This window comes from Epargyreus clarus, unplaced genomic scaffold, assembly GCF_041222505.1.
Source record: "Epargyreus clarus isolate Ecla_fem2 unplaced genomic scaffold, WU_Ecla_fem_2.2 ptg000018l, whole genome shotgun sequence".
In the NCBI taxonomy this organism is placed as follows: Eukaryota; Metazoa; Arthropoda; class Insecta; order Lepidoptera; family Hesperiidae; genus Epargyreus; species Epargyreus clarus.
The window spans coordinates 10,080,399-10,106,897 of NW_027332226.1; the positions used below are offsets into that span (position 1 = coordinate 10,080,399).

The following is a 26,499-nucleotide window of genomic DNA, read 5'->3' on the forward strand; positions in this document are numbered from 1 at the left end:
TTAACATTTAATTACGAATTTTTAATATTAATGTCAAAATATTCCCATTTTATTGATAAATAACCTAGGTTGTAGTTTTTGAGGGCGTCAATTTAATACATTACCCTGGAAACAATCTTTGGAGAAATTAAAAATTCGTACATGAAGGCTTGAAAATAAATGATGAATACCGCACTGATATTTGCCATAAATAGTTACCATTTTTTATCATTTTATGCTTTTAGGACCAAGTCTAGTTACGTCATTATATCGAAATTGTTTTTTGTAGGGTAACCCTATAAGTGATCATCGACAACTTTTAAATAAAATGTCAATGTCAATATTGTCACTAAATAGATAAATGTCCATTTGACAGTTCAAATCAACACCTATATTCTGTTGCAATGGTGCACGCACGCTAAATAAGATCGCAGGACGCTACTTACTTATAGTATTCAATATTATCATTTTTTTTATGAGCTACAGCTTGTCTTTATGTAATTCATATGAATATATATTATTTATTATAACAGATTGATTACATACATAATCAAACCGATATTTAGCCGGCGATGGTAAGTTTGCTTTCAATTTTATTCAATCTCTGTTTGAATTTTCGGTTTATTTTAGAGTAGAGATGATTCTAATGTTGCAAAGATATGTTTTTAGTATGATTTTCGCGCAGACTTTTTTTGACATGTAGTCAAAATCAGATTGAGAGGCTGTGATGCTTTCATGTCTCACTACGGGCCACACGTCTCTCTGCAAAAGGGGAAGGTCTCATAGTATCTTCACTACGTTGCTCTGACGCGGATTGGTGGGCTCCTGCAGAATGGCAATTAATTGAGACTAGAAATGAATATACATTTTTTATATGCAATTTGATTATTCACAATTCATATTTAAGGAATCAAGTGTTAATTCTGGGTGGGAATAACATTGTTTTCGAAAGATAACTTTAACCACCTCAAAAGTGATTGAAACATAAAGATATATATAAAATACTTATTTATTTTTCCATCTCTATGTATAAGAAATTTATAGATGTTTATAGTCAAAATATGGTTGCATGCCATCAAGTTTTAGTGATGGTTTTTCTTCCATATCATCCATAATTACAAACACAATGCGAGTCCTACCTTTATTCAATAAAATAATACACTTTCTGTAGTGTATGCAATAACAGTTTTTATTAATACCTGTGTTTTATTTTCAAGTAACATCATTTTTTATTCAAATGGATATTTTTAAAACAAAAATGGCTTTATAATTATAAATACTGTTAATTTATTTTCAGGATACTCCTACTACCGGGACCAGTTCACCTGGTCTTATAAATTCAGGGCCACTTCTGCCTCCACCCATGATGGGGGGCATACCACCCCCTATACCACCACCTGTTTCATTGCCACCGGTTCCTGGGATGCCACCAAACATGGGTTTGCAGCCCCCCATGGGATTTCCACCACTATTAGCACCTTTCTCTATGCCACCACCAGGCTTTCCACCTTTTAAAGCTGTAAGTAAAATGAGCATATTGTTGCTTTCATGTTGCACTGAATATAAATGCCTAATATAATTTTTCAAAGATAATTTATACCATATACATTTTTTTTAATTTACATATAAGCTATTATTGGAGAATTAAAAGACCATCACACATCGTTAATCCAAAAACTATAACAGAAATAACATCAATCTCAGTTCAAAAAAATATTTACAACATTGTGTCATCCATAATCTAAAACACAATCAATATATTTAAGGCTAGTAAAATATGGGTTTTCATTGAATTTTACTAACTAGATGTATATAAAATAACTTTTAATTTTTTTTTAAAGGAACTTACTGCGCCTGCTCCAGAAATATCCCCATTAGCTAATCAAACGAGCCCATGGTCGGAGCACAAAGCTCCAGATGGACGTACATATTATTACAACTCGGTGACAAAGCAAAGTCTTTGGGAAAAGCCAGATGACCTGAAGACTCCGGCTGAGGTATACAGCTTAGTTTGTTTTTATGATACTAAAGATGTGTTTTAAAAGATTTCAGATTGCCATTCACTATTCACCATAACACAATCTTTTTTAAAAATTTAATTTGATTTAATAGATTACATTGATTCATGTGTGTTAGTAAGAATGCAAATCTAGTATTAGTAAGTATTATGATCATTAAAATTTATAAATTATTTAAATACAATTGAATTCAATTAATAATAATAATTTAATAATAATACTTTTATCATTTAACATTTACATATCATTTTGAAGTAACAAATGAACATGCAATTCACCTGGTGTGGCACTGCCACTCATCAACATCTAAAGTAAATTTTAAATCTTACATAAGGTTGGCTTCGGATGCATTGCAATCCTGAGAAGGTGGAGCACCTTTCTGTGTTTCTGGTAGAGGTACCAGGGAGAGTGAGGACTCTTTAAATCAAAATACAGTAGCACTTATACTGCTGTTATAAGGTAAAAATATGTCAAATATGTGTGGTGGTATGACCTATGGCTTTGCTTCCATTTGTGCACCAAAACACTTGAATGTTTAGCAATTTTTTTTTTTTAAATATAAGAGTTGCAGACGAGCATGCAGTCCACCTGATGGTAAGTGGCTACTGCCGCCCATGGACATCTGTAATCAACCCCAGATAGGATTAGATATTCCTACCTGAGGTCGGCCACAGATGCGCCGCTACCCCTGAGGACTAAGCTGGAACGCCTCGGAAAAGTCTGTCTCCCTTACCACACCGGCGCCTAACACTGCTGTTATTAGGCAGAAATAGGTGTAGCGGTGGTGCCGCCGGAGTCGAACCACAAAGTGTGCTACCACCTTCAAAAATTCAATAGGAATGAATATTTTAATATGAAATGAATATTCAAATGCTTTTTTTATTATTTTACAGAAATTACTTTCATCCTGTGTTTGGAAAGAGTACACCACAGATGCTGGTAGGGTGTACTATCACAATATAGACACTAAGGAATCAAGTTGGGTTATTCCAAAAGAACTTCAAGAAATAAAAGATAAAATTGCTGCCGAAGAAGCTGCTCAGTAAATATTCAGTTGTTTTAAAAAATTTAAATATTATCACAGTTGTGCGATCAAGTGTTGATGTAAAGTTATTTGTTTCCTGTTTCTATGAAGTTTCTATGACGTTATAATGTAAAATAAAAGACTACTTGAGATTTAAATTTTAAATTCGACTATTACTGAACTGACTTACAAGAATAGCAAATGGAATAGGAACACACCATAAGTCCAGATATAGAACTTCCTGGATTGCTCAATGTGGATTGCTGCCATTTATTTATTTTCTTACTACTTAATACATTTTCTTTTAATTTGCCTTTTATCAGAATTTGACGTGTACAGTGTGTTTTTTTCCCAAAATGAAATCTTTCAATTCCCAGCCAGTATAACAGGTAAATTTCTAAAATTCATACTTCACATTATTCATACTTTCGGATTTGACTACGCCCATTTGAAAAAAACCCTTTATATAAAGATACAAAATAAAAAGATGAGAGGTGTTAAGGGACACCCGAATGGAACGAAGTTCCTTTCAATGAATTAGTGAAGGAATTGTAATAAAATTTTATTTGTTTTAAGTCATAATATTTTTTTTTATTATTAACAAATATAATGTAATTTGTTGTTATTTTTTATTATTTATTATGTACAAAAAACCTGTATACACTCAACAAAAATAATCGTCGCGACACCACACTGCGAAATAGAAAGACGAAACGAAAATAACTGGCTTGCTTTCTATGATAGAGAGAGACAGACAGAGAAACACGCGCACGCCGCACGGCTTACAACTATAGCAAAAAGTGAAGTTGCTTCTTTTCCATCTGGCCCCCTTTCGCAACGCGCGATAAGGAACTTCGTTACAAAATGTGGATATGCATTATAGAACAGCAAGTATAGAAGTGCCGCCGGGTGAAGTGCCGCTGCCAGCGTCGCCGGCCATCTCCACGCCCGGCAGCTCGGCGCTGGATCAAGCCATGGCGAAAACGTTAGCCTCCATCGATCCTGCCCTCACAAATTCTATACCAATACCCGATGAAAGTAAGATATTGGTCATATTACGTTATTGAATATATATTTAAATATTGGGATAGTCCGCGCCAAATTTCTAGTCTTGCGCGCCAGTGTAGTCAGAGAGCCAATGAGGTCCAACACAACTACAAGCACATATTGCAAAGCAACAGTAAGAGTACTCTATAAGGCAGCTCTCTACCCGTAGGCGAGAGCGAGCAGTGGAGGGTGCCGGGGTGTCCCGCGCTGTCTTCGTCCCGCTAATATCTACAATTTGCTGTTGCGACGCGACTTGTTTCTATATTTAGAGCGGACTAGAAGTTTGGCGCGGACTCTACATTAATAAGTCTATATGTTTTTATTGTTATACAGACAATTAAAAAGTAATCAATGAAAGTTATTTTATTTATTTTATCATTACAGTTAAGCCTGAAGAGTCAGCAGTACCCCCACAAACTAATGGCACAGAATCTTCTGATGCGTTACCTGAACTGCAGTATAAAGACAAAAAAGAAGCAGTTGAAGCATTTAAAGAACTATTGAAAGACAGAGTGAGTATTCAGTTTTTATTTTGTAGCTTACACATTGTATATATTCTTTTATATTGAAATTATCCTTATGTTGGATTATACTGAAGTAGAATAAGAGCATGCAGTCCATCTGATGGTAAGTCGGAACTGTGATCAATGAACATAATCAATCTGAGGTTGGTCATGGTTGTGTTGAGGACTAGGTTAGAACAATGTCTCTTCGCCATTTGCATCAAACTAGAACATGGCAGTACTTGACACTGCTGTTTTAAGGCAGAAATACGTTCCCCCATTTTATTAAATAATATGTAATACTACCACACCATACAATAATTATACATGATATGTACATAATAATAATTTTCAAGTATGGTTTCTTGTAGATATGAAAGTAAGTATAATAAGAGTTATCTAATATTATGCTACAGCAGTTGAGCACTTTTTTCTATAAAAACTCAGTGTCTTCAATATAAAATTAGACTTCAAATTGTAACATGCTCATGTATGTCTTGACATCCTTAACTAACTAATCTGTATTGATATTAAAAATAAATTTAAACAGAATGTGCCGTCAAATGCGACCTGGGAGCAATGTGTGAAGATTATTTCAAAAGATCCTCGTTATGCGACGTTTAAGAAACTCAATGAGAAGAAACAAGCTTTCAATGCTTACAAGACACAGAAGTTGAAGGATGAAAGAGAGGAACAGAGGTAGGACATTCTCATCCTAACTAATATTATTATGAATGCGAGAGTGAGTTTGTTTGTTACATTTTTACTCTTTAACTACCAAACTGATTGTCATGAAATTTTGTTCACATGTTGACAAGGGTCCAGAGAAGGACATAGGTACTATAGGTGATAGGCATGTAGAAAAGTAGGGTTTAGTGGAATTTTGAGGAACATTAATAGAAAAAGCCAGAAGAACCGATGAAAATTTAATGACAACGTTTGAAGGAAGGAATGACATAGAAAAAACAATATAGGTACATAAGAACGTATTAAAAGAAAAATACATTAAAACCTTCTGCGCTAAAATAATAATATAAATAAGCAAATAGTGCGTCGCCTACAGGTACATTTTATCCCGAAAAAAGTACTGTTTCAGAGTAATAGCAAAAACTATTGTCATCGACCTATGACCGCGAGCGCAGCCGCGAGTGCCAGCTAGTTTCATGAAATACATTCATAAATATTTGGATATTTACTCTGGTTATTTTTTTTTAGGTTAAAAACAAAAAAGAATAGAGAAAATTTGGAAGAGTTCCTGCTGACTTGTGACCGTGTAACGTCATTGACTAAATATTATAAATGTGAGGAAATGTTTAATAACCTTGAGGTAAGATGACTGAAATATGTTTTATGAAGACAAATGTTACTTGCAACACTCTTAAAAATAACAGTGACAAAATATCTTTGATTACTTTAATTGAAATGAGTTCTAAGAAAGTAATTAAATATTAGCATGATATTTGTTACTGTACTCTGTTAGGTGTAAATTCGAAGCTATTTATATATCATGCAGGCAATTTTTTAGTTATTTTTGTGTGTTCATAGTTTAAATTGAAACCTAAAATAATAGAATACACGCACTATACATTAAAAAGTTTTATTTCATAAAGTTTTTTATGTAATTATCGTATATACGAAGGAATTAGGAATTACTATATAAGTATGTGCAATCCAAATGAGATAATTTAAAATGATTAATTTTGACCAGATTTGGCGATGCGTCCCCGAATCAGATCGTCGCGATATTTATGAAGATTGTATATTCACTATCGCTAAACGTGAAAAAGAGGAAGCGAAAACTTTGAAGAAAAGAAATATGAAAATGTTAGCCCAAGTAAGTTACTGCAATTTTGATAATGTCATAGTAAATAGATTGCATAAATTTATCAAGCAATATATTTACAATATTAGTGAAATCTATATAGATTGCATGAAATATTTCATATGTATAAGTTACAAGAATTGATATAAGAAATGATATATTCATGAAATATATATAGATTTCACTAATAATGTATGCTCATTATTTTTCTTTCAATACATACCTAAGCAAATATAATTAAAGGACACATCTGTAAATATATTTACTTTAAGTCTATGTATTGTTGTAACTTTTTCATTAATGTAATGAATGATATAGGTGTTGGAAAACATGAGTGAAATCACATACAGCAGTACGTGGAGTGAAGCGCAGGTGTTGCTACTAGAGAACTCTGCTTTTAAAAATGATGTTAATCTGCTGGGCATGGACAAAGAAGATGCGTTAATAGGTATGTATGACTTACATTTATTTATTTATATGTCAGTAAGTCTCATTTGTAGGCTGCTGAGTTATGGGACTGATTCTCTTTGTGGCATAATATTTTCCATTGTATAAAACTATTTAACCTCAGTACATCGTTTTTTATGTTTAGTAGTATAGTATATTCATTAAGTGTTTTCAACCGATTTCCTAAAGAAGAGAGATTATCTATTTGTCGCGTATTTTTTTGTGTGTGGATTTTAATGTAATAATGTAAATAATTGATTGTTGTTAGTGTTTGAACAACACATAAGAAATTTGGAGGCGGAATATTTGCAAGAAAGGGAACAAGTGAAAAAAAGGAACAAGCGACAACAGAGGAAAAATAGAGACAATTTCTTGGTAAGATTTTAAATTTCTAACGTCTCACACGTAGTGTCGCGTGCTTATATAAGTATAAATATTTCATAAATATAAGTTACAAGAATTGGTTTAAAAAATGGCCTCATTATATACTTATTTAACATTTTAGGCCGATATCATCGCGCAATGATTTTTTTATATTTTCGAACGTTTACTCATGATAGTGTTTTAAGTTCGTTAGTGCCGATACTTGGAATCACTTGTATTAATAAATCAATGAAATTATAAAATAGGTGAAATATCGGCACTAAAGAAATAAAAACACTACCGCATGTACTCTGCACAAAAAACTCTTACTTTAATTTTTGTCTGATCCTTAAGGTCTATTTATTGTTTTTCTATTGGTACTTCTTTTTATTTAGGCCTTACTGGATGGTTTACATGAAGAGGGCAAACTGACATCGATGTCCTTGTGGGTGGAGCTCTATCCGGTCATCTCTGCTGATATGCGTTTCTCTGCTATGCTAGGTATGAAATTCTTTAATATTGTGTGATATTTGTAACACCTTGTTGTAAATCTAATTTAATTAGTATATTTGTTAGGTCAAAGCGGCTCCACTCCACTAGACTTATTCAAGTTCTATGTAGAAAACTTAAAGGCACGCTTCCACGATGAGAAGAAAGTAATAAAGGAAATTCTGAAAGAGAAAGAATTCGACGTGAAGCCTGATACGACATTTGAAGAGTTTGCGACCGTCGTGTGTGAAGATAGCAAGTCTGCTTCCCTGGATGCTGGCAATGTGAAGCTCACCTATAATTCCTTGCTTGAAAAGGTGCGTCATTATCCGTTGTAATAAAAATAATGTAAGAATTCTTTGAGATTAACCACCACTTAATATAATCACTAGCTGTCAAAATATTATAAATTAGTTTTGGCTAGGTTAGACTTAGGATTGGAGTTCTTAGTTCTGATTTAAGTTGGCCACTCATGCATTACTACTGTGGATTGTATGTCTTGTTAAAGTGACTTTCTTTCTATTCATCTTCAAACAATTACTGTTTTGCTGTTGAACACTGGTCTAGTCTCAAAGGGAGGAGAAACCAGGCCATTTTGCGAATTTGTAAACTTCATACATTTCTTAGATATCTTCTTAAAGAACACCTAAGAGGTGTGTAGTTTTCATCACGAAATTTTTCCCAAATGTTGTAATTAATTTCTAAAGCAACTAATACCACCTTTATTAATCGTGTGTGACACTGTGCAGGCGGAGGCGAAGAACAAGGAGAAGTTGAAGGAGGAGTCGAAGGCGCAGAAAAAGCTGGAGAGCTCGTTCAAGTGGGCGCTGGCCGACGCGAACGTCGACCCCGCGCTGGCCTGGCCCGCCGCGCGCGCGCTGCTGCCCGCCGCCGCGCTGCTGCTCGTGCCCGACGACGACGAGCGCGCGCGCATATACAAGGTACCGCGCACACGCTCGCCCGGCGCCGGCCTGGCCGCCGCGCGCGCGCTGCTGCCCGCCGCCGCGCTGCTGCTCGTGCCCGACGACGACGAGCGCGCGCGCATATACAAGGTACCGCGCACACGCTCGCCCGGCGCCGGCCTGGCCGCCGCGCGCGCGCTGCTGCCCGCCGCCGCGCTGCTGCTCGTGCCCGACGACGACGAGCGCGCGCGCATATACAAGGTACCGCGCACACGCTCGCCCGGCGCCGGCCTGGCCGCCGCGCGCGCGCTGCTGCCCGCCGCCGCGCTGCTGCTCGTGCCCGACGACGACGAGCGCGCGCGCATATACAAGGTACCGCGCACACGCTCGCCCGGCGCCGGCCTGGCCGCCGCGCGCGCGCTGCTGCCCGCCGCCGCGCTGCTGCTCGTGCCCGACGACGACGAGCGCGCGCGCATATACAAGGTACCGCGCACACGCTCGCCCGGCGCCGGCCTGGCCGCCGCGCGCGCGCTGCTGCCCGCCGCCGCGCTGCTGCTCGTGCCCGACGACGACGAGCGCGCGCGCATATACAAGGTACCGCGCACACGCTCGCCCGGCGCCGGCCTGGCCGCCGCGCGCGCGCTGCTGCCCGCCGCCGCGCTGCTGCTCGTGCCCGACGACGACGAGCGCGCGCGCATATACAAGGTACCGCGCACACGCTCGCCCGGCGCCGGCCTGGCCGCCGCGCGCGCGCTGCTGCCCGCCGCCGCGCTGCTGCTCGTGCCCGACGACGACGAGCGCGCGCGCATATACAAGGTACCGCGCACACGCTCGCCCGGCGCCGGCCTGGCCGCCGCGCGCGCGCTGCTGCCCGCCGCCGCGCTGCTGCTCGTGCCCGACGACGACGAGCGCGCGCGCATATACAAGGTACCGCGCACACGCTCGCCCGGCGCCGGCCTGGCCGCCGCGCGCGCGCTGCTGCCCGCCGCCGCGCTGCTGCTCGTGCCCGACGACGACGAGCGCGCGCGCATATACAAGGTACCGCGCACACGCTCGCCCGGCGCCGGCCTGGCCGCCGCGCGCGCGCTGCTGCCCGCCGCCGCGCTGCTGCTCGTGCCCGACGACGACGAGCGCGCGCGCATATACAAGGTACCGCGCACACGCTCGCCCGGCGCCGGCCTGGCCGCCGCGCGCGCGCTGCTGCCCGCCGCCGCGCTGCTGCTCGTGCCCGACGACGACGAGCGCGCGCGCATATACAAGGTACCGCGCACACGCTCGCCCGGCGCCGGCCTGGCCGCCGCGCGCGCGCTGCTGCCCGCCGCCGCGCTGCTGCTCGTGCCCGACGACGACGAGCGCGCGCGCATATACAAGGTACCGCGCACACGCTCGCCCGGCGCCGGCCTGGCCGCCGCGCGCGCGCTGCTGCCCGCCGCCGCGCTGCTGCTCGTGCCCGACGACGACGAGCGCGCGCGCATATACAAGGTACCGCGCACACGCTCGCCCGGCGCCGGCCTGGCCGCCGCGCGCGCGCTGCTGCCCGCCGCCGCGCTGCTGCTCGTGCCCGACGACGACGAGCGCGCGCGCATATACAAGGTACCGCGCACACGCTCGCCCGGCGCCGGCGAGCAGGCGCGGCTGTACTCGACACTCGGCAAGCTTTTCCGTCTTCTGTAGGGTGTAGGATTTTAAGCGAGAATTAAACGATGTTGCCCTCATACGAAGTGTTTACATACTCTTCATTATTTGGCGAGTAACTGGGCCAATTATTCGCGAGATCTGGCATACGTATGTATAGCTGCGAATATGAGTACGTAAATAGGTATATTCGCTACTCGTTAAGGTTAACATTTTGTGGTGGTGTGTGTGAAATTGATAACGAATTATTCAAATCAAACCCAAATTCGACGTGTATTTGTTTAATGTGTCGCACTCGCATGTTGTGTCGTATTAAAATGTACGACTCATAACGCTAAAACTAATTATAATTAGCAGTAATATATTCAATAAATATAAGTGTTTATAATAATAATGTTATTATTTTGCAGGATTTCCAACACGAGCAAGAAGAAAGCTGTTTGCACTACCACCACCCGAAGCCGCGCAAGTCTAAGAGGTCTAAGAAGAAGAAACGTTCACATTCGGCTTCTCTGGTAATATTTTTACGCCTACTACACTACTTACGCATACTACACTACATTATTAATAACAAGTAAAAACTATTTTTATATCACGGCGTGCGTAAATGGACGTTTTACGCACGCTTCGCGTGCGCAAAACCCCCATTTCCGACCCCGTAATATAAAATTTTATACAACACGCGGACGAAAAATGTTTTTCTGACTCGTGTGATTGCAGTCCTCGCCTGCGGCTCGGCCTGCAAACTCACACTTGTCAGAAAAAAATTTTTCGTCCTCGTATTGTAATGTACTATTTTTTTTCCAATTTAACATTTAAAACGGTCTGGTTCAAAATTAATACATCCACATTTTACCCATTTGATTACAGTTTACCATCCATCCATCCTCAAATGTAAGAGACAAATTTGAGGATGGGTTCTATTTATTTTAATATTATATTCATGTCTGGTTTTCAGATCGCTGCACTTCAAATAACAATTATAGATGCGCAAATCTCGTACAAATAATGTTTTCAATATTGGCATAGTTATATTTTTTTTCTACTACTACTTATCATACCTTATTTTAATTTTAGCACGTCGGTGATGCGAATTTCTATGATTCTGCCAAGCCCAAATAAGCTCACCTAAATAAATTTACGCTTTAACTTTACAGTCGAAGTCCCGGTCGGCATCACCAGTCGTAGCGCGCTCGCCGTCTCCGGTGCCCAGCGTCGCCTCTGTGTCCTCAGAAGAGGGCCGCAAACCCAAGAAATCCAAGAAGAAGCATCGCAAGCACACCCCTGTGCCAGTAAATATTGTTAATTAGCTGTGCCCCGCGGTTTCACCCGCGTTAAAAATATCTAAGCTAACTAATATTTCTTTACCAACTCATTTGGATTACAATTGTTATTAATTTGTTGTCTTCTGACTTGTTTTTCTTATTAAGTTATTTAATTTAAGTCTATATGTGGAAACTTTTAAATGGCTATTGTATTATGATTTTATGTTACACTATGTACTAGCTGTAAGTTTTCCTAAAAAATCCTGAGAGGAGCTCACACCCAACAGCGGGGTAGTAATGAGCTAATGTTGTATTTTGTGTGGTAGAAGTCACCTACGCCGGAGGAGGGCGGGCTGTCGGACTCGGAGGCGGAGGCGCGGCGGCCGCGGCGCGGCAAGCGCAGCGCGCCCGGCAGCCCCGACGACGAGCTGGCCGAGCTCGCGCACAAGCCCAAGAAGAAGAAGGACAAGCGCGACAAGAAGGACAGGTACCCATGTCACTTACACCACCTTTTTTAATTTGTGACAAGGTGTAACAAAAGCTCCACACGCATTCGTGATACATATAAGGTAAAATTGTTGCCCTAAATGGAGTAAGTTACATATGGTACAAGTGGTAGAACCCTTGATACTAGAGACATCACTACGACACTTATATCTGCCTTATAACAAGCGTCTAGCACTGCTGTGTTCAGGTTTGTAGGGTTTGGTTAAGAAGATACTTATTCACTGCGTGATACTCGGTGGTAGTAGTGCATCTGTGGCAAATCTCAGTTTGTAAATACACTCATCCTGTCTGGGCTTGATTATAAGATACTACATAGTATCTAATTATCAGCGTGCTAGATATTTGTTCTCATTGTGTAAAAAAGCAAAAATGGGACATTTCTGCCTCAGCCCTAAAATTTTACGCAAAGAAGTCATATTTTCGCTAAAACTCAAGGCTAGTGTGCGATTGAATAATGATGGTTGTGCTTGTGTGGTGCAGGAGCGGCAGCTCGGCGGTGTGGAGCGACGCGGAGCTGGAGTCGCGTCGCGCGGCGCTGCTGGCGCAGCTGCACGAGCACGAGGCGGACTGACGTCGCGTCACGCACATACACATCTTCAACGACTACCCGCGCTCCAAGCCCGCCCTCAGCCCCTCGCCCGGACACTCCTCGGGACAATCCCTTGGACACTCCTCGGGACCCTCCCTCGGGCACTCGCCCGCGGAATCCCGCGACCAGTCCGACTGAGTGTGCTGCGATCGTGCGTGGTGTTGCTTTTACTTTGGTGAACGTTGCTCATAGTTTTAGAAGTGTTGTTCACGGAACACTATATAAATATATTTAGCATTAAAATGACATTAGAAATTCACAAAAGGTGTTGTAAATATTTGTGGAATATAAGAAAATGCTATACAGTGTGTATTTCAATCATATGCAATGCGGAATGATAAATCTCAATAAATCTGCACCATTGTTTGTTCTCCTAGATTAAGTATTAAAACCAAATTTACTGTCGGTATTATTTTTAAATGTAAAGTAATACTTTAAATATCTAAATAATTTGTCCCTGCAAATTTTAATGTAAATTAGTTGTGGTTTTAAAGATTAGTTAAATAATAGTCATTTAATATTTGTTAAAAATGTGTTTTATATTAAAATAACACCACAAATATAAATACTACCTAGTGGACGTAGTAAACTTCGAATAAAATTACAATTTTTAAAACTTGTTTTAAATGGGTTACTTCCATTTTATTTGTCTTCAATTTCTATCTACTTGACATCTTTTGAAATAGACCATAATTTTATTATTACTTACTGTATATTAGACTAGGAAAACCGACAATGAAATTTTTAATTAGATATGTATAAAATAATAGGAGATGTACCTATGAGTATAGATTCTACTTTGTTCCAATAAATTTTAGAAGAACAAATATAGTGCTATTGTGATATTCTTATACCTTTTTTTAATTCCTGAACAAATAAGACAAAGAGGTGGACATTCAACTATTTATTTAAACTAATTGATGAATATCAAAATTAAATTCTTACAATCTTATAGTGAAATATACATAACAAATACACAGCATAAAAACAAATTACCATGGTCAAGTAATTTGAAACTTTATTTGCCACCGACATGGTTAATATCGATAATATCATTCTTGGTAAGCTGCAAGCTTGCTCAGTTGCAAGCTTTCAGTGGTTCTCAAACTCTAACCGTAATAACCAAGGTCTGTGATGATAACACAACTATCTGAAAAATATTCTGGCACTTGTCAGACTATAGTATAATAACTTATATTCCTCTTCTAGTGTTTTAATTTTTTTCTCTGTCAATGCCAAGGCTTGCTGTAATTGGGGCGATCCTTTGTTTTTCTGCTCCTCGATGGTCTGTTTTTCATTTTTTATATGGTTCCAAATTGAATCAAACCAGTGAAGTGCTTCGAAATTTGAATCCTATTAAAAAACATTTTAAATGCTATAAACACCAACATGATATTATTATTATTATACCAAATGATATTATATTGATTAATTTCGAGTTTATATATTAGGGTTAATTGGTAAAATAACATTAATACATACCTGATCCAAAAGTTTTAATATGTAAGCTATACCCATAGCAAAACCATCATCTGTAAAAGAAGCGCCAACCTTGTTCTTCTTGTACATCTTATCTTTAGATAGAATCATATGTTCAACAAAATTTAAAGTCAATGGTGGTATTATTATGAAGAAATTTTTCAGGTGAACATTTTTTGGGTTTCGAAAAACAGGTGCAAAAACATCTACAAGGAGTTTGAAATATTCTGTTCCTTGAATAAAATTGGAAATGAGACCATTTATATTTTCGTCGAAATTTTCTGCAGATTCAATCACTATACTTCCAAGATTGCTTTCTTCACTACACTCTTTAACTTTCTTTTCTTCAAGATTTGGCAAAAATGCCGTTGCATCAGCACAGCAATGTCGGCCACCGGAGCGTATCATTCGCACATATCCCATCGCATTTCCAATTTGACTTATTAGTTCTCTAAACAAGTCTAAATAACTTTGTCCATCTTCGGCCAGGCCCAGAACTTTTATGCCTTTGTTAAACTTTTCGGCATTTTTGTATGAATACATATTTCCAAGTAAACTAGCGTTTTCTTTAAAGTTTCGCATATCTTTTATTAGCCTCGACTTAATTTGTTCATCATACATGAATTGAGAAAATGTATAAAATTTGTTTTTTAGAAACTGGTATGTAAAATTGACTGTGGTGTTCATTACTCCTGTCCCGTGTGTCCTAATAGAATTAGCTATATGTCGTATGTTTATCGTATTTAAATGCTTGTTGTTACTGCTCTTTTCAATGAAAATCTGGTTATTCAAATTGTATTGATACTTAGCCACAAACACGTGAATGTTACGCATAATCTCCAACACATCCAAACCTTGTTCCAATGTTTGTGTGGGCAAATTATCTTGTATGGTAGAGAGATTAAATTTTAGTTTCGCCATTTGACGCATTTCACCGTATGTTTTCCAATCCGATAGAACCACAGTTGTTAAATTATAGTAGGTTTTGGACAAATAGTGTTCAACTGATGGCACAACTGCCATGTACATTCTCTGAATTCTAAACACATTGATGGCAAGCAATATCTTTTTTATCATTTCAAACGCTAATGGATTTACCACATCAAGTTGTAAGTGCGAGTGAATATGTAAACGTAAATTTGTTTCTATATTTTGACTGATTTCATTCAATATATTAGTATCTACCAAGGTTTTTATCTTGTCGATAAATTCTGAAGATTTGTCTCTCCCGAACTGTGCGTCGGTTTTGTGCAACAGTATCGCACAGTCTTCCAAGACCATTAAGAAATATTTTAATCTGACAGCATTTATATTGTTACTGAAATTTTGTTCAAAATAAATTGGAAATATATTTTGATGCCATAACATCCATGAACAGTTACAATATTGCTCCATGCTTTTTGTGAAACTTGAGAGTGTTTGAACTTTTTCTAGCAATATACCAAGTTTACTGTAGCTGTCCTCTAAATATGTTGTTTCTGGAATAAAACTGAGAGCAACATTAGTGGCTATATTGCGTTCAACCGTTGCTGCACCTTTTATAGCTTGTTCTGCTATTACAATGCAAGTTAGTTCATCTAGTCTTTTGTTGGCATATTTCTTATCACACATTAATGTTTTCTTCACTTCAAAAATTGAGGATGCCGCTTGAAATATCAAATGCTGTGTTATCATGGTGGTTGAGTTAATTATTTGGTCGTAATTTCTATTTACCGCATCCCTTAGCGACTTCAATATGTCAACCACATCAAATATTGATATTAACATGTTTTTGGACAAAGGAATCCCCAAAGAGAAATGTAAATTAACAAATGTCAATATAGAACAATTTATACTTGAGGCAACTTCCAGACCATCTAAAATAGTTTTCGCATGATGGCTCATTTCTGCAGCACTAAGTTTGTTGTTAGCTGAAAATATTTCTTCTACATCTAGTATCCAAAAGGAACATACACTCTGCAGATTCAATACATCCTTGGCCAGGGACACTTTTTTACTGCTCATGTAAGCTTGCCTCGTTCTTAGCATGGTTTGAGCAAGTTTCGAGTAATTACTACACTGTGATGGTACATGTCTGTGTAGGAATTGTTCTGGAAACCAAATAACAGTTCCCATTACAGGAATGCTATGTGCCTGCAAATTAAAAAAAAAATGTTTGTATGTGTAAAAAACAAGTGAGACACAAGACAAGTGAAACAAATGAGAGATAACATTAGAACAATTAGCATTATGATGTTACAAAGGTAAGCTTACCTTTGTATTTAATTCAATCAGTGATTTGAACATTTTTTTGTCATTACTTCCAAAAATATGTGTGCTCAGAACATATAATGCATTTATTTTAATGCACTTATACATGTTCTGCAGATTGGGTCTTTCCTGTACAATTTTATCAAGATTTGAAATGGCTTGTTTTAAATAATTCGTAAATTCTGATGATATCATTGAAATATTTTTTCCTGACAAATCCTTTTTTCTAATGGTTAATAGGGTATGAAGACAGTTTTGTACAATGTCATCACTCATTAACTTGTGTGTAATAGTATCAACAGCTGACATCATTGCTTTCAATTGAGCATCATAAAAATCAAGACTTTCTGGTGAAGAACAAGATTTTAGATTTTTTGTGTATTTATTCCAATTGGATATTATTGTAGAGTGTGCTATCAGATGCTCTAGTAAAACCAATATTGTAAATGTCTCCCCAATGTTGTTGATGATATAATGCCACTGAATGCCATCTGTAAAAAGGATAACAGACAGGTGTAAGAATGATTATTATCAACCTATTTGTCATTGACTAGTGGTCCATAATCAGGAAATTTCATTTATTGATAACACTAAATCTCATCAAATTACCAAAATAACCAGAGAAAAAATAAAAAAAAAAAAAACAGTTGAGAAACAAGCAAGAAATAAGGTACGAACAAATTTGTCATTACCAATTTATTTACAGATTACCATCAATTAATCTAAACCTTATTTTTTTTTAAGATGTATCCACATCTATATACCAGAGTAAATAATAAATGTCCAAGCGCAGCAGTAACTACCTATAATCTTATTATCTGTTCCTTCAATCTTATGGAAAAAAGAATGCTAATATAGTAATGAAATGAAAATACCATCTTAAGAAACATAGTACATATTTAGTATTACATATATTGAGACATTACTTACTTAGGTTAATAATTCCTTCATTGATTATAGCAAACACTTGGGAGCACAGATTCAGCAGAATATCATTACAGCGGGTAGTGAATGCACTCAGCTGACATATTGATTCCATTTGAAGAGGAACACTGCTGTCTGAATATTCATCATACACTGATAAAAAAGGAAAATGCCTGAAAAATGAATGAATACAATTTACTTAAAAAATCACATCATAACTTGACATTGGACCTTCGAAAATCAGAATATGATTAAATATATGGTATGTAGGCGGATATGTTAGTACATGAAAAGGAGTCTGATTTCAATCTGATACTTTTGATAGCTCTCGTCATTCTTTGAATCCTCTATAAGTTCAAGATATTTTAAACTTAAATTTCAGAAGGTAACCATTGATTATCTGCTTTAACAACATTTTTTACTTATGTACACCTGGTACAAAATATCTGACGACAGTTCATGAAGCTTTATTGTTTACAAGTAACTAGCATTCGATGAGGTTTGTAAATTTATTCTGTCACCATTAAATAAGTCATATGAATTGCATGTAACAGCATTTAGGTACACTCTAATACATTAAGCAATTAAAGTAAAAGATAAATTACAAACTTTTCAAGTGCTTCTGTTTTTAAGGCTGTTGCTTCAACGCATAATGATGACAATACACTTAAAACTTTTGTCATCACAGTATTATCAGATGCTACAAGTGCTGTGACTGATGTTGCTTCACTTGGTGCCATTACAACTTGTATAGGTGTAAATGTTTTGTTTTCTTCCAATATGCCGTGGGTGTGTCCAGATAGGGACATAAAGTCTTGGTACTGTTTTTTGAAAAACTGGCCATAATTTCGGAGGATGTAAGTTCCTGCTTCTTTCTCTGTGTCACTTCTCATGATTAGTACAAAGTTTGAACCATTTGTCGGTCAAATAGACATTAACAAGTACTGAAAAGTGGAAAAAAAATAATTTTAAATTGCTCAATGCTAGTAACAACTTTGTTTTCGACAATCTCTGAGTGTCCTGAGTGACACTAATGACATTTGATTTTTTTTTTTTTTTTTTTTTTTTAAATGGTGTTTTACGGCTTTGAAATAATGACATTTGACAGAATAACAAAAATAGTATTTTACTTTTACTTCTTTGGATTCTTGTTTTTAACCGAACTTTATTATAAGAACCATTTCCGTATTTATGATTGCTATTATACAAAATTATTACAATGTCATCAACATACTTTTTACAAAATATGGCATGCATTGTTTAATCCGAACATGCTGTTAGATCGTCCAAAATTATTTATCTGTAACAAACTGATTTCTCGCCTGACAGTCGACTTGACATTAATTCTAACAATTTGACAAGCGGGTGGTTGATGTTGAATGTTGATGGTTTTCGTTTACTTTGCGTATTTGACTTAATGTAAGGTATTTAGAATTAAAATAATACTGATACGGTTTAAAGAATTATAACAGAAAAGTTGAGGTTCACACAGCAATCATGGATCAAATGCTTCCAAGTCCGTACAATATCCCGGGAATAGGGACACCCTTACATCAACCAGAAGAGGACCAGCAAATATTGCCAAATGCAATGCAACAGCAGCAGCAACAGCAACAACAACAACAGCAGCAGCAACAACAACAGCAACAACAACAACAGCACTCGTTGGGTTCATTGGGCTCTTCTCCCCTCATTGGATTTGGGCTCATGGGAACGCCTCAACGAACCATGCACACGTATGCCCCGACTGCTAGTTACGCGACACCCCAACAGATGATGCAGCCACAAACGCCGGTACATTTATATCAATGTTTTATATTGAGTGATAAGTTATATTAGATTTTCCCTCCAAAAAGTATAACTAAACTTGTAATATTTATTCATGATTTTAGCAAAACATGATGTCTCCATTGATAACAAGTGCTAGTCTAGCCAGCCAACAGATGATGTGCCAGGGTAGCCCTGCCCCTATGACTCCAATGACCCCACATTCAGCTGATCCAGGAATACTACCACAATTACAGTGAGTTGCTGTATTTCATTTTTATAAATAGTTGATATAAAATCGGTCAGTCACTCAAACATCCATACAGACCATTTGACTGTACTTACTATGTGCTTTCCTAGGTGAAAACAATGATCACATATACAGGGTTACCGGCAATTCGATAAATTCCCTTGGAGGGGTAAAAGTAGAGCTCATTTGCAATAGATTTTGTCATTAAGTACCCTAGCCGATAGTGATTTGTTTTTGAGATATTCAAGTTTTTGTGTTTTATTTCTAAATACCGATTTCAGGCAAACAATAAAATGTTCCTAAGTGAATGTCCTATTTTGATCCTATTTTTGTGCATAATCTTATACCTAACATCGCAACACTTCCTTAAAATAACAATACGCTGTAGTAGTACTCTTAAACTTTACGTTATGGAGGTTAATTTGCTAGGGTTCGATACAACAACCCTTTTTATTTCCACTTCAGAGTGAGTTTGCATAAAAAGGATGTATGGAATGTGTTGTACAAATTATTAAAATAATAGCCGTTAATATGTATAGCCTTGAATATCTCAAAAACAAATCACTATCGGCTAGGGTACTTAATGACAAAATCTATTGCAAATGAGCTCTACTTTTACCCCTCCAAGGGAATGTATCGAATTATCAGTAACCCTGTATATGTAATAGAAGCTAGAAAATTAACATCAGTAGGTGTACCAACCTACTCTTGAATTCTAATAAAACTAAATGTATTAAATTTATGCTACCAAATGTAAGGAGTACGGGGATGAATGTCGCTCTAAATGGTGAGACTTTGCAATTCGTCAATGAAACTGTTTTCTTGGGGATTACCATTGATTCTAAACTCCAGTGGGGTCCCCACATCTCTGCTTTGTCCAGCAGACTTAGTACTGCAGCTTTTGCAGTCAGAAGAATTAGACAGTTAACAGACATACCCACTGCCAGACTTGTCTATTTCAGTTACTTTCACAGCATTATGTCTTATGGCATTCTACTGTGGGGCAGTGCTGCTGACATAGACTCTATATTTACTATTCAAAAAAGAGCAATACGGTCAATATATAGTCTGCGGCGTGGTGAGTCCCTAAGAGAACTGTTTCCCACTATTAATATATTGACGGTGCATAGTCAATACATTTATGAAAATATTATGTATGTAAGAAAACACACTGATATGTTTGAAAAAAATAGTAACCACCATAACTTTAATACCAGAAATAGAAATAAATTAGTAATTCCTAAACGTAGATTATGTAAGGTGGCTAGATCTTTCGTGGGCAACTGTATTCGCTACTACAATAAAATACCCGACCACATTTTGAATCTCACAGAAAAAAAGTTTAAACATGTCGTCAAACTAACTCTATGTAAAAAAGCGTACTATAAAGTAAGTGATTATTTGACTGACAAAACGGTGTGGTCTGAATTAGCTCCAGCTCCTCATGTACCATTACGTTAAGTTAACATTGTCAAAAACATTTTTTTTAAAAGATGTGTGTTATGGAGTTTCTTTCGCCGCTTCTTCTCCATAACGAAACACCTTGTGAAGTGGTGGTAGTTGCTTTGACATTCAAAAAGTGATCTGTAAAGAACCTATTTTGAATAAAAAATTTTGATTTGATTTGATTTGATTTGTAGGTAGGGATGCTGCTTGCGTGGAAAATCTACATATCAGGAAAGAGTTATTATTATATATTTCCATATTAATTCTACATTCTTATACATTCCTAATAATATATAACTTAAAAAACAATACATATAAGTTGATCTTTATTATTTTATTTTCAGAAACATTGTGTCTACAGTTAATCTTGGTTGTAAGCTTGATTTGAAAAAAATTGCCCTTCATGCTCGTAACGCAGAATACAACCCAAAGAGATTTGCTGCTGTAATCATGAGAATAAGGGAGCCAAGGACAACTGCACTAATATTCTCTTCAGGAAAAATGGTGTGCACTGGTGCCAAAAGTGAAGAGGATTCGAGATTGGCTGCTAGAAAATATGCAAGAATTATTCAGAAACTAGGATTTATGGTATGTAAACTTTTGAATTATGCCTTAGTGATATGTATCATAATTATATAGACACAAAAGCCAACTGCTTAAAAATATGCTGCAACGGCTGGCAAATCACCTTTCGCAATTTCGACTAGTTCACAATTTAGACTAGTTTAACAATATTGCATACTTTAAAATCTGTCATGCTGTTTGTGCTGCAGGGTGTGTAGACATAACATATCCACACTCAAAAAAACATGACCTTACACAGTTGTGTAAAAATATAATTTGTGTTAATAATTGTTAATTTTTACAACCATATTCGATCTAATCTTTTATAATTGTTTCTTTTTTCAGGCAAAATTTTTAGACTTCAAAATCCAGAATATGGTTGGCAGTTGTGATGTGAAATTTCCAATTCGTCTAGAAGGTCTGGTTTTAACCCATTGTCAGTTCAGCTCATATGAGCCTGAACTATTTCCTGGACTTATTTATAGAATGGTGAAACCTAGAATTGTATTATTAATTTTTGTGTCTGGTAAAGTAGTGTTAACCGGTGCTAAAGTACGCCAAGAAATATATGAAGCATTTGATAATATATACCCCATATTAAAAAGCTTTAAAAAGCAATAGCAAAATAAAGATTCTATGTAAGTTATTTTTAAGTAGGTCTAAGGTCATAAGTTTTGTTTTAATAAAAATATTAAATCTCACCATATTTTTTGTTTAATTTTTAAAATAGAAAATTGGATTTATGCATCACAAAATAAAAAAAGAATCACATACAATAGTTTATCACATTCTGTTTGCCTGCATTTTATTAATGTTGTGTACGATATATTGCATACAAATTCAAATCATTTAGGTGGTAGAAACCTGTGTAGTTCGAATCCAGCGGCACCATAGCCGCACCTATTTCTGCCTGTTATCTGCAATGTTAAGCGGTGCTGTGTTTTGGTTTGAAGGGTGTGGTAAGGAAAGCATACTTTTCTAAGGCCCATCAGCTTAATCCTTAGGGATAGTGGCAATCTTTACAAGCGGCAGAATCAATCTTATCTGTAGATGATAATAGTTTTCCATGGAAAGCAGTAGTACAGAACACCTATACTCCTAAGGCAGTAGCCACTTATCATCAGTTGGAGTGCATGCTCGTATACTACTCTTATAACATGTTGTTCTATGCATGTTGTATAAAAATCTGAAGAAAGACAGCTGAAAATATAAGCTACATAATTAAGATGAATTATTTTATGAACTTACAAATATTATTATTTTTCACTTAAACAACAATTGTTTATTTTTAATAATAATTTAAAACATTAGCTAACAAATTCCAGTTTCATGGGAGTTCTTTGGTTTAACACTGGCCACACTCCGCGGTAATGTAAAAATATGACGGTAATTCCATTTTCGGCCACTTAACATTTGTTGCGTGTGGCAAGGGCGTCACAGGCCATCATAATGTTGCTAGGTTATCAAAACTACCCAAGTGGAAAAATTTAATGTTTATATCTATCAATATTTAACCTCAGAATATGATCATAATAATTACTCTGAGATATTTAATATATCTTAGACTAATCTCTTAATAATGTGAAAACTTTAATTTTATTGACAAATAAAATAAGTACGACTTTTCACTTTTCCTAAAAACTCCTTACACTAGAATGAATACCTAATTCCTGAATTTTGACGACATACTGGTCTGGGCGATTTTTATTCACTGTCAAATAGCCGTGGTAAAATTATTTTAGGGACTATTGATATTGAACCTAGCCGTGGAGCCCAGCATGAAACAAAAAAGAGTATAGTAATACTAGGATTTTTTAGAGTTAGTAACACTATTCTAGCAGCCAGGCTAGCATAAACTAGCATTACGTTGAGTAGAAAGACAAGAAATTCTTATTTACTATTTTTATGTAAAGGGATTATACATATTTCTATAATTCAGCATTCGTAAATTTCTGTTTATATAAAAATGGCTGAAACTATGCGACAAACTGTTGCAAACATATTAAAGAGTATCGAAAGGTATGTTCATTACACGTCTTGTTTTTCTAACCTCACAAACATTCCAAACATACAAAATATTGTTGTTTTAAATACATTTACGTTGTAATTTTTTGCACTAACGATATGGGAATAATTTACATAAGAAACTTTGTATTTTGTTTTGTGCTAAATAAATATTTTGTTAAACAAGCATGATTGTAACGTAATGAATGATGTTCCTATTTTAACTATTCGTTTTTTGCAGATACAACCCAGCTAATCTTCAGACATTAGAGCGATATGTAGAAATGCAATCGAGAGAAAACACATACGACTTAGAAGCAAACTTAGCAGTTTTGAAACTGTACCAGGTTAACCCTGAAAAGTTCAACCCCGATATTACGTGCCAGATCCTACTGAAGGCTCTAACAAACTTCCCTCACACTGATTTTACTTTGTGTAAATGCCTGCTTCTCGAGTCTGTGGTAAATATTATTATTTTACTTTTCTTATTACTTTTTAAAATTCACTAATTTCATATTTTAAAAGCAAGATTTATCTTATTTAAGCCTAATAAAATAGTATAGGCCTGGCCCATAGACTAATCTATGGCCTGACCAAACAGAATGTTATATATTTATGTTTTACATTTTTCCATCATTACCAGAACTAATGAGGCATTTGATATTACTTCGGGGTATCTGATCTATTTTGCCTTAATCTTATAGTAACTTATAGTATAGAGTGAATCAATACACTCAAATGTTGCTATTACATGTAGATACAGGAAGGATTGATGAGGCCTACTTACATAATCTGATTTTACTCCATTCCAGGTTGAAAATGAAACAATATCTCAAATTAAATACCTAGCTGACATCTTGGAGCAGTGTGACTTCGCCCAATTCTGGAACAGAGTGCACCAAATGCCGGAGCTCTGCAACCGCATTAGTAGCTTCCACGATTCCATCAGAAAGTTTGTCTGTCATGTAGTGGGGATCACATTCCAGACTATTGACAAAAACAATCTTGCAAACCTATTGGGTGGTATAGATGGTATGTATAAATTATTATTTTTCTGTCACTGCCAGTATAAGTTACATATAATTCTGGTGTCTCGAAATTTTTATAAATTTAAAACATGTCAAATTCACTATGAACTGATTAGGAAAGAATATGTATTTATTTTTGAATATCTCCTAGCTAGTGTTAAAGTCTTATCATAACTGTTGAATAAAAAAAACAGTTACAATAGAGTGCCAAAAATTGAGGGCATATTGGATGAACAAATTGATGTTACAGTTAATAACTCACCCAGGGGCTAAATGTATATTATTTCCATTTTTTTTTTATTGTTGATATAAGGTCTACTTGACAATAGCTACCAATATTATAATATATGGAACTTTGTACTTAGATTCTTATATTCACAATGCTATAATCATTGTACCTATGAGTATTAAGGCATATGAATGGGCAATGTTTTCACAACTATACTATTTCCATTTCTTTATTTTCTCGATGACAGTTCTTTGTAGTGTTGTGACCAAATAAGCAATAACATCGATTGCATATTTGACAGTAACAATTCATCAAATTTTGATTAAAATAAATAAATAAAGATTACCTGTCGTAATAATTATTTCGTTTCGTTGTTGAGAACTTACCTATAACTACTTATTTTACAGTATATGTAATATAATATTATAGTTAATTAATTTGTACAAAAGTATCCGGCAGTAGTTTAGTTTCTTACATTTTGTAAAAAAAAACGGGTCTGTTATCATGTTACGTTTATCGTTATAGCTCCTATAGTAATCATTATGTGTAGCACATCACTACCTGTCCATGAAGTACAGTATTATTTGTGTGACATTTTAACGTTAACAACATAAAATTACATGGGCGTCAATCTGTCATCGAGAAAATAAAGAAATGGAAATAGTATAGTAGTTGTATAGTTGAGGGTAAAAATCTAGCTTGGTGATTCCATAGTGTAATTAAAGTTATTAAAGGTTACTTTGCAATTTTTGTCAGTTTGTAAACTTTTACATCAATGCACTTGAAGCATTGTTTTGTTGTTTTTTTCATTTAATTTTTATTTTTATTTCAGATGTCACTTTAAATTATTGGGTGAAAAAATATGGATGGAGGGATGATGGTGATTTGATTTTCATTGCCAATCAAGATGAAAATATTAAAACGAAAAATATAACTGAAAAGATTGAGTTTGATCATCTGGCCCCACTGATGACACTTTTGTAAATTTTAATGATTTAATTTTCATTAAAACATTGTATAACTTGATATTATTTTTATTTCTATAAAGTTGCTGTTAATTTAAAATAGCATTCTAAAAATTTTATTTTTAGAATAAACATAGTATTCTATACATAAAATATAAAACCTTGTATTTGTATCACTCACACACTAGTAGAATATTGTATTTAATCATACCATGAAATAAGCATTATGTTATTAATGCAGCCTATATAAACACCGGTGTTAATCCTAAGTAAGACAGCAGCATAGTTTCGATAAGCCAGAAATAGGTAAAATGAAAGCTGATGCGTTCTAGAGCATTTTTATTTTTAAATGCCTTTTTCACGGTGATCTAACTCTTAGTTTCATTGCGGTGGCATTTACCTTAATCATATTCCTACCTTATAGTGGTTGTGTTAAGAATTGCTCTGAGGTTCAAGAAGTGTTAATGTAGAGATAATTTATACGAATTCTAACTTCGATAAAAACCTAATTCTATTAAATGTTGATAAATGTTGACATAGGCATTATTAACTGATTTTTATTAAATTTAATTCGCCTAAAAAAGAAAAGTCTGACCTATATTATTTGGTCAACGCTAGTTTGTTTGCTAGATGTTGCGAGTTTATGAATGAATAAATTATTCGTTTCTTATCATTGATATAATAATTATCATTTTTTCTTATTTATTTGATTTTATACGTCGTCGTTACACGGTATCTTATACCATATATCATCATCATCATAATCTTTAATTGCAATTTAAGTAACTTCCCCTTGCTCAAATTTATTATCAAATAGCACAGTATTCCTAGTAAATGAAAATAGCAATCGCCTTCTTGAGACTAAATAATTCTAAAATACGTTTACCTGGGTGTTGTCCGGGGCTCAGAAATGTTCAAGGTAAAAAGTTATTTCAAATCTAAGTATTATTCTCAACTCATGGACGAATGAATAACGTAAGATAAATAGCGCTGGATTAAAAAT

At 36.4% G+C, this 26,499-nt stretch overlaps 4 protein-coding genes across 4 annotated transcripts; 3 read left to right on the forward strand and 1 right to left on the reverse strand.

The window, feature by feature from the left end:
• The first annotated feature begins 349 nt into the window (after nucleotides 1-349).
• Prp40 (pre-mRNA processing factor 40) lies at nucleotides 350-13,441 on the forward strand. The gene is made up of 18 exons (XM_073083164.1): nucleotides 350-554; nucleotides 1,277-1,498; nucleotides 1,821-1,976; nucleotides 2,891-3,039; nucleotides 3,905-4,059; nucleotides 4,453-4,580; nucleotides 5,122-5,270; nucleotides 5,787-5,898; nucleotides 6,280-6,405; nucleotides 6,712-6,841; nucleotides 7,109-7,215; nucleotides 7,599-7,704; nucleotides 7,780-8,009; nucleotides 8,442-8,633; nucleotides 10,640-10,744; nucleotides 11,387-11,521; nucleotides 11,821-11,981; nucleotides 12,482-13,441. The coding sequence occupies exons 1-18, from the start codon at nucleotides 552-554 to the stop codon at nucleotides 12,570-12,572; spliced, it is 2,457 nt and encodes an 818-aa protein (XP_072939265.1). The 5' UTR covers nucleotides 350-551; the 3' UTR covers nucleotides 12,573-13,441.
• Nucleotides 13,442-13,479: 38 nt separating this feature from the next.
• Nucleotides 13,480-18,255, reverse strand: SWIP (strumpellin and WASH-interacting protein). Its single transcript, XM_073083163.1, has 5 exons — nucleotides 17,853-18,255; nucleotides 17,250-17,416; nucleotides 16,323-16,810; nucleotides 14,073-16,202; nucleotides 13,480-13,943 (listed from the first exon to the last, which is right to left on the reverse strand). The coding sequence occupies exons 1-5, from the start codon at nucleotides 18,134-18,136 to the stop codon at nucleotides 13,737-13,739; spliced, it is 3,276 nt and encodes a 1,091-aa protein (XP_072939264.1). The 5' UTR covers nucleotides 18,137-18,255; the 3' UTR covers nucleotides 13,480-13,736.
• Nucleotides 18,256-18,604: 349 nt separating this feature from the next.
• Nucleotides 18,605-21,976, forward strand: Tbp (TATA-box-binding protein). Its single transcript, XM_073082698.1, has 4 exons — nucleotides 18,605-19,037; nucleotides 19,136-19,266; nucleotides 21,051-21,294; nucleotides 21,616-21,976. Exons 1-4 carry the CDS (start codon nucleotides 18,741-18,743, stop codon nucleotides 21,889-21,891), a joined length of 948 nt encoding a protein of 315 aa, XP_072938799.1. The 5' UTR covers nucleotides 18,605-18,740; the 3' UTR covers nucleotides 21,892-21,976.
• A 1,157-nt stretch (nucleotides 21,977-23,133) lies between these two features.
• Nucleotides 23,134-25,557, forward strand: eIF3k (eukaryotic translation initiation factor 3 subunit k). Its single transcript, XM_073083234.1, has 4 exons — nucleotides 23,134-23,289; nucleotides 23,516-23,735; nucleotides 24,087-24,306; nucleotides 25,364-25,557. Exons 1-4 carry the CDS (start codon nucleotides 23,237-23,239, stop codon nucleotides 25,513-25,515), a joined length of 645 nt encoding a protein of 214 aa, XP_072939335.1. The 5' UTR covers nucleotides 23,134-23,236; the 3' UTR covers nucleotides 25,516-25,557.
• Nucleotides 25,558-26,499: the final 942 nt, after the last annotated feature.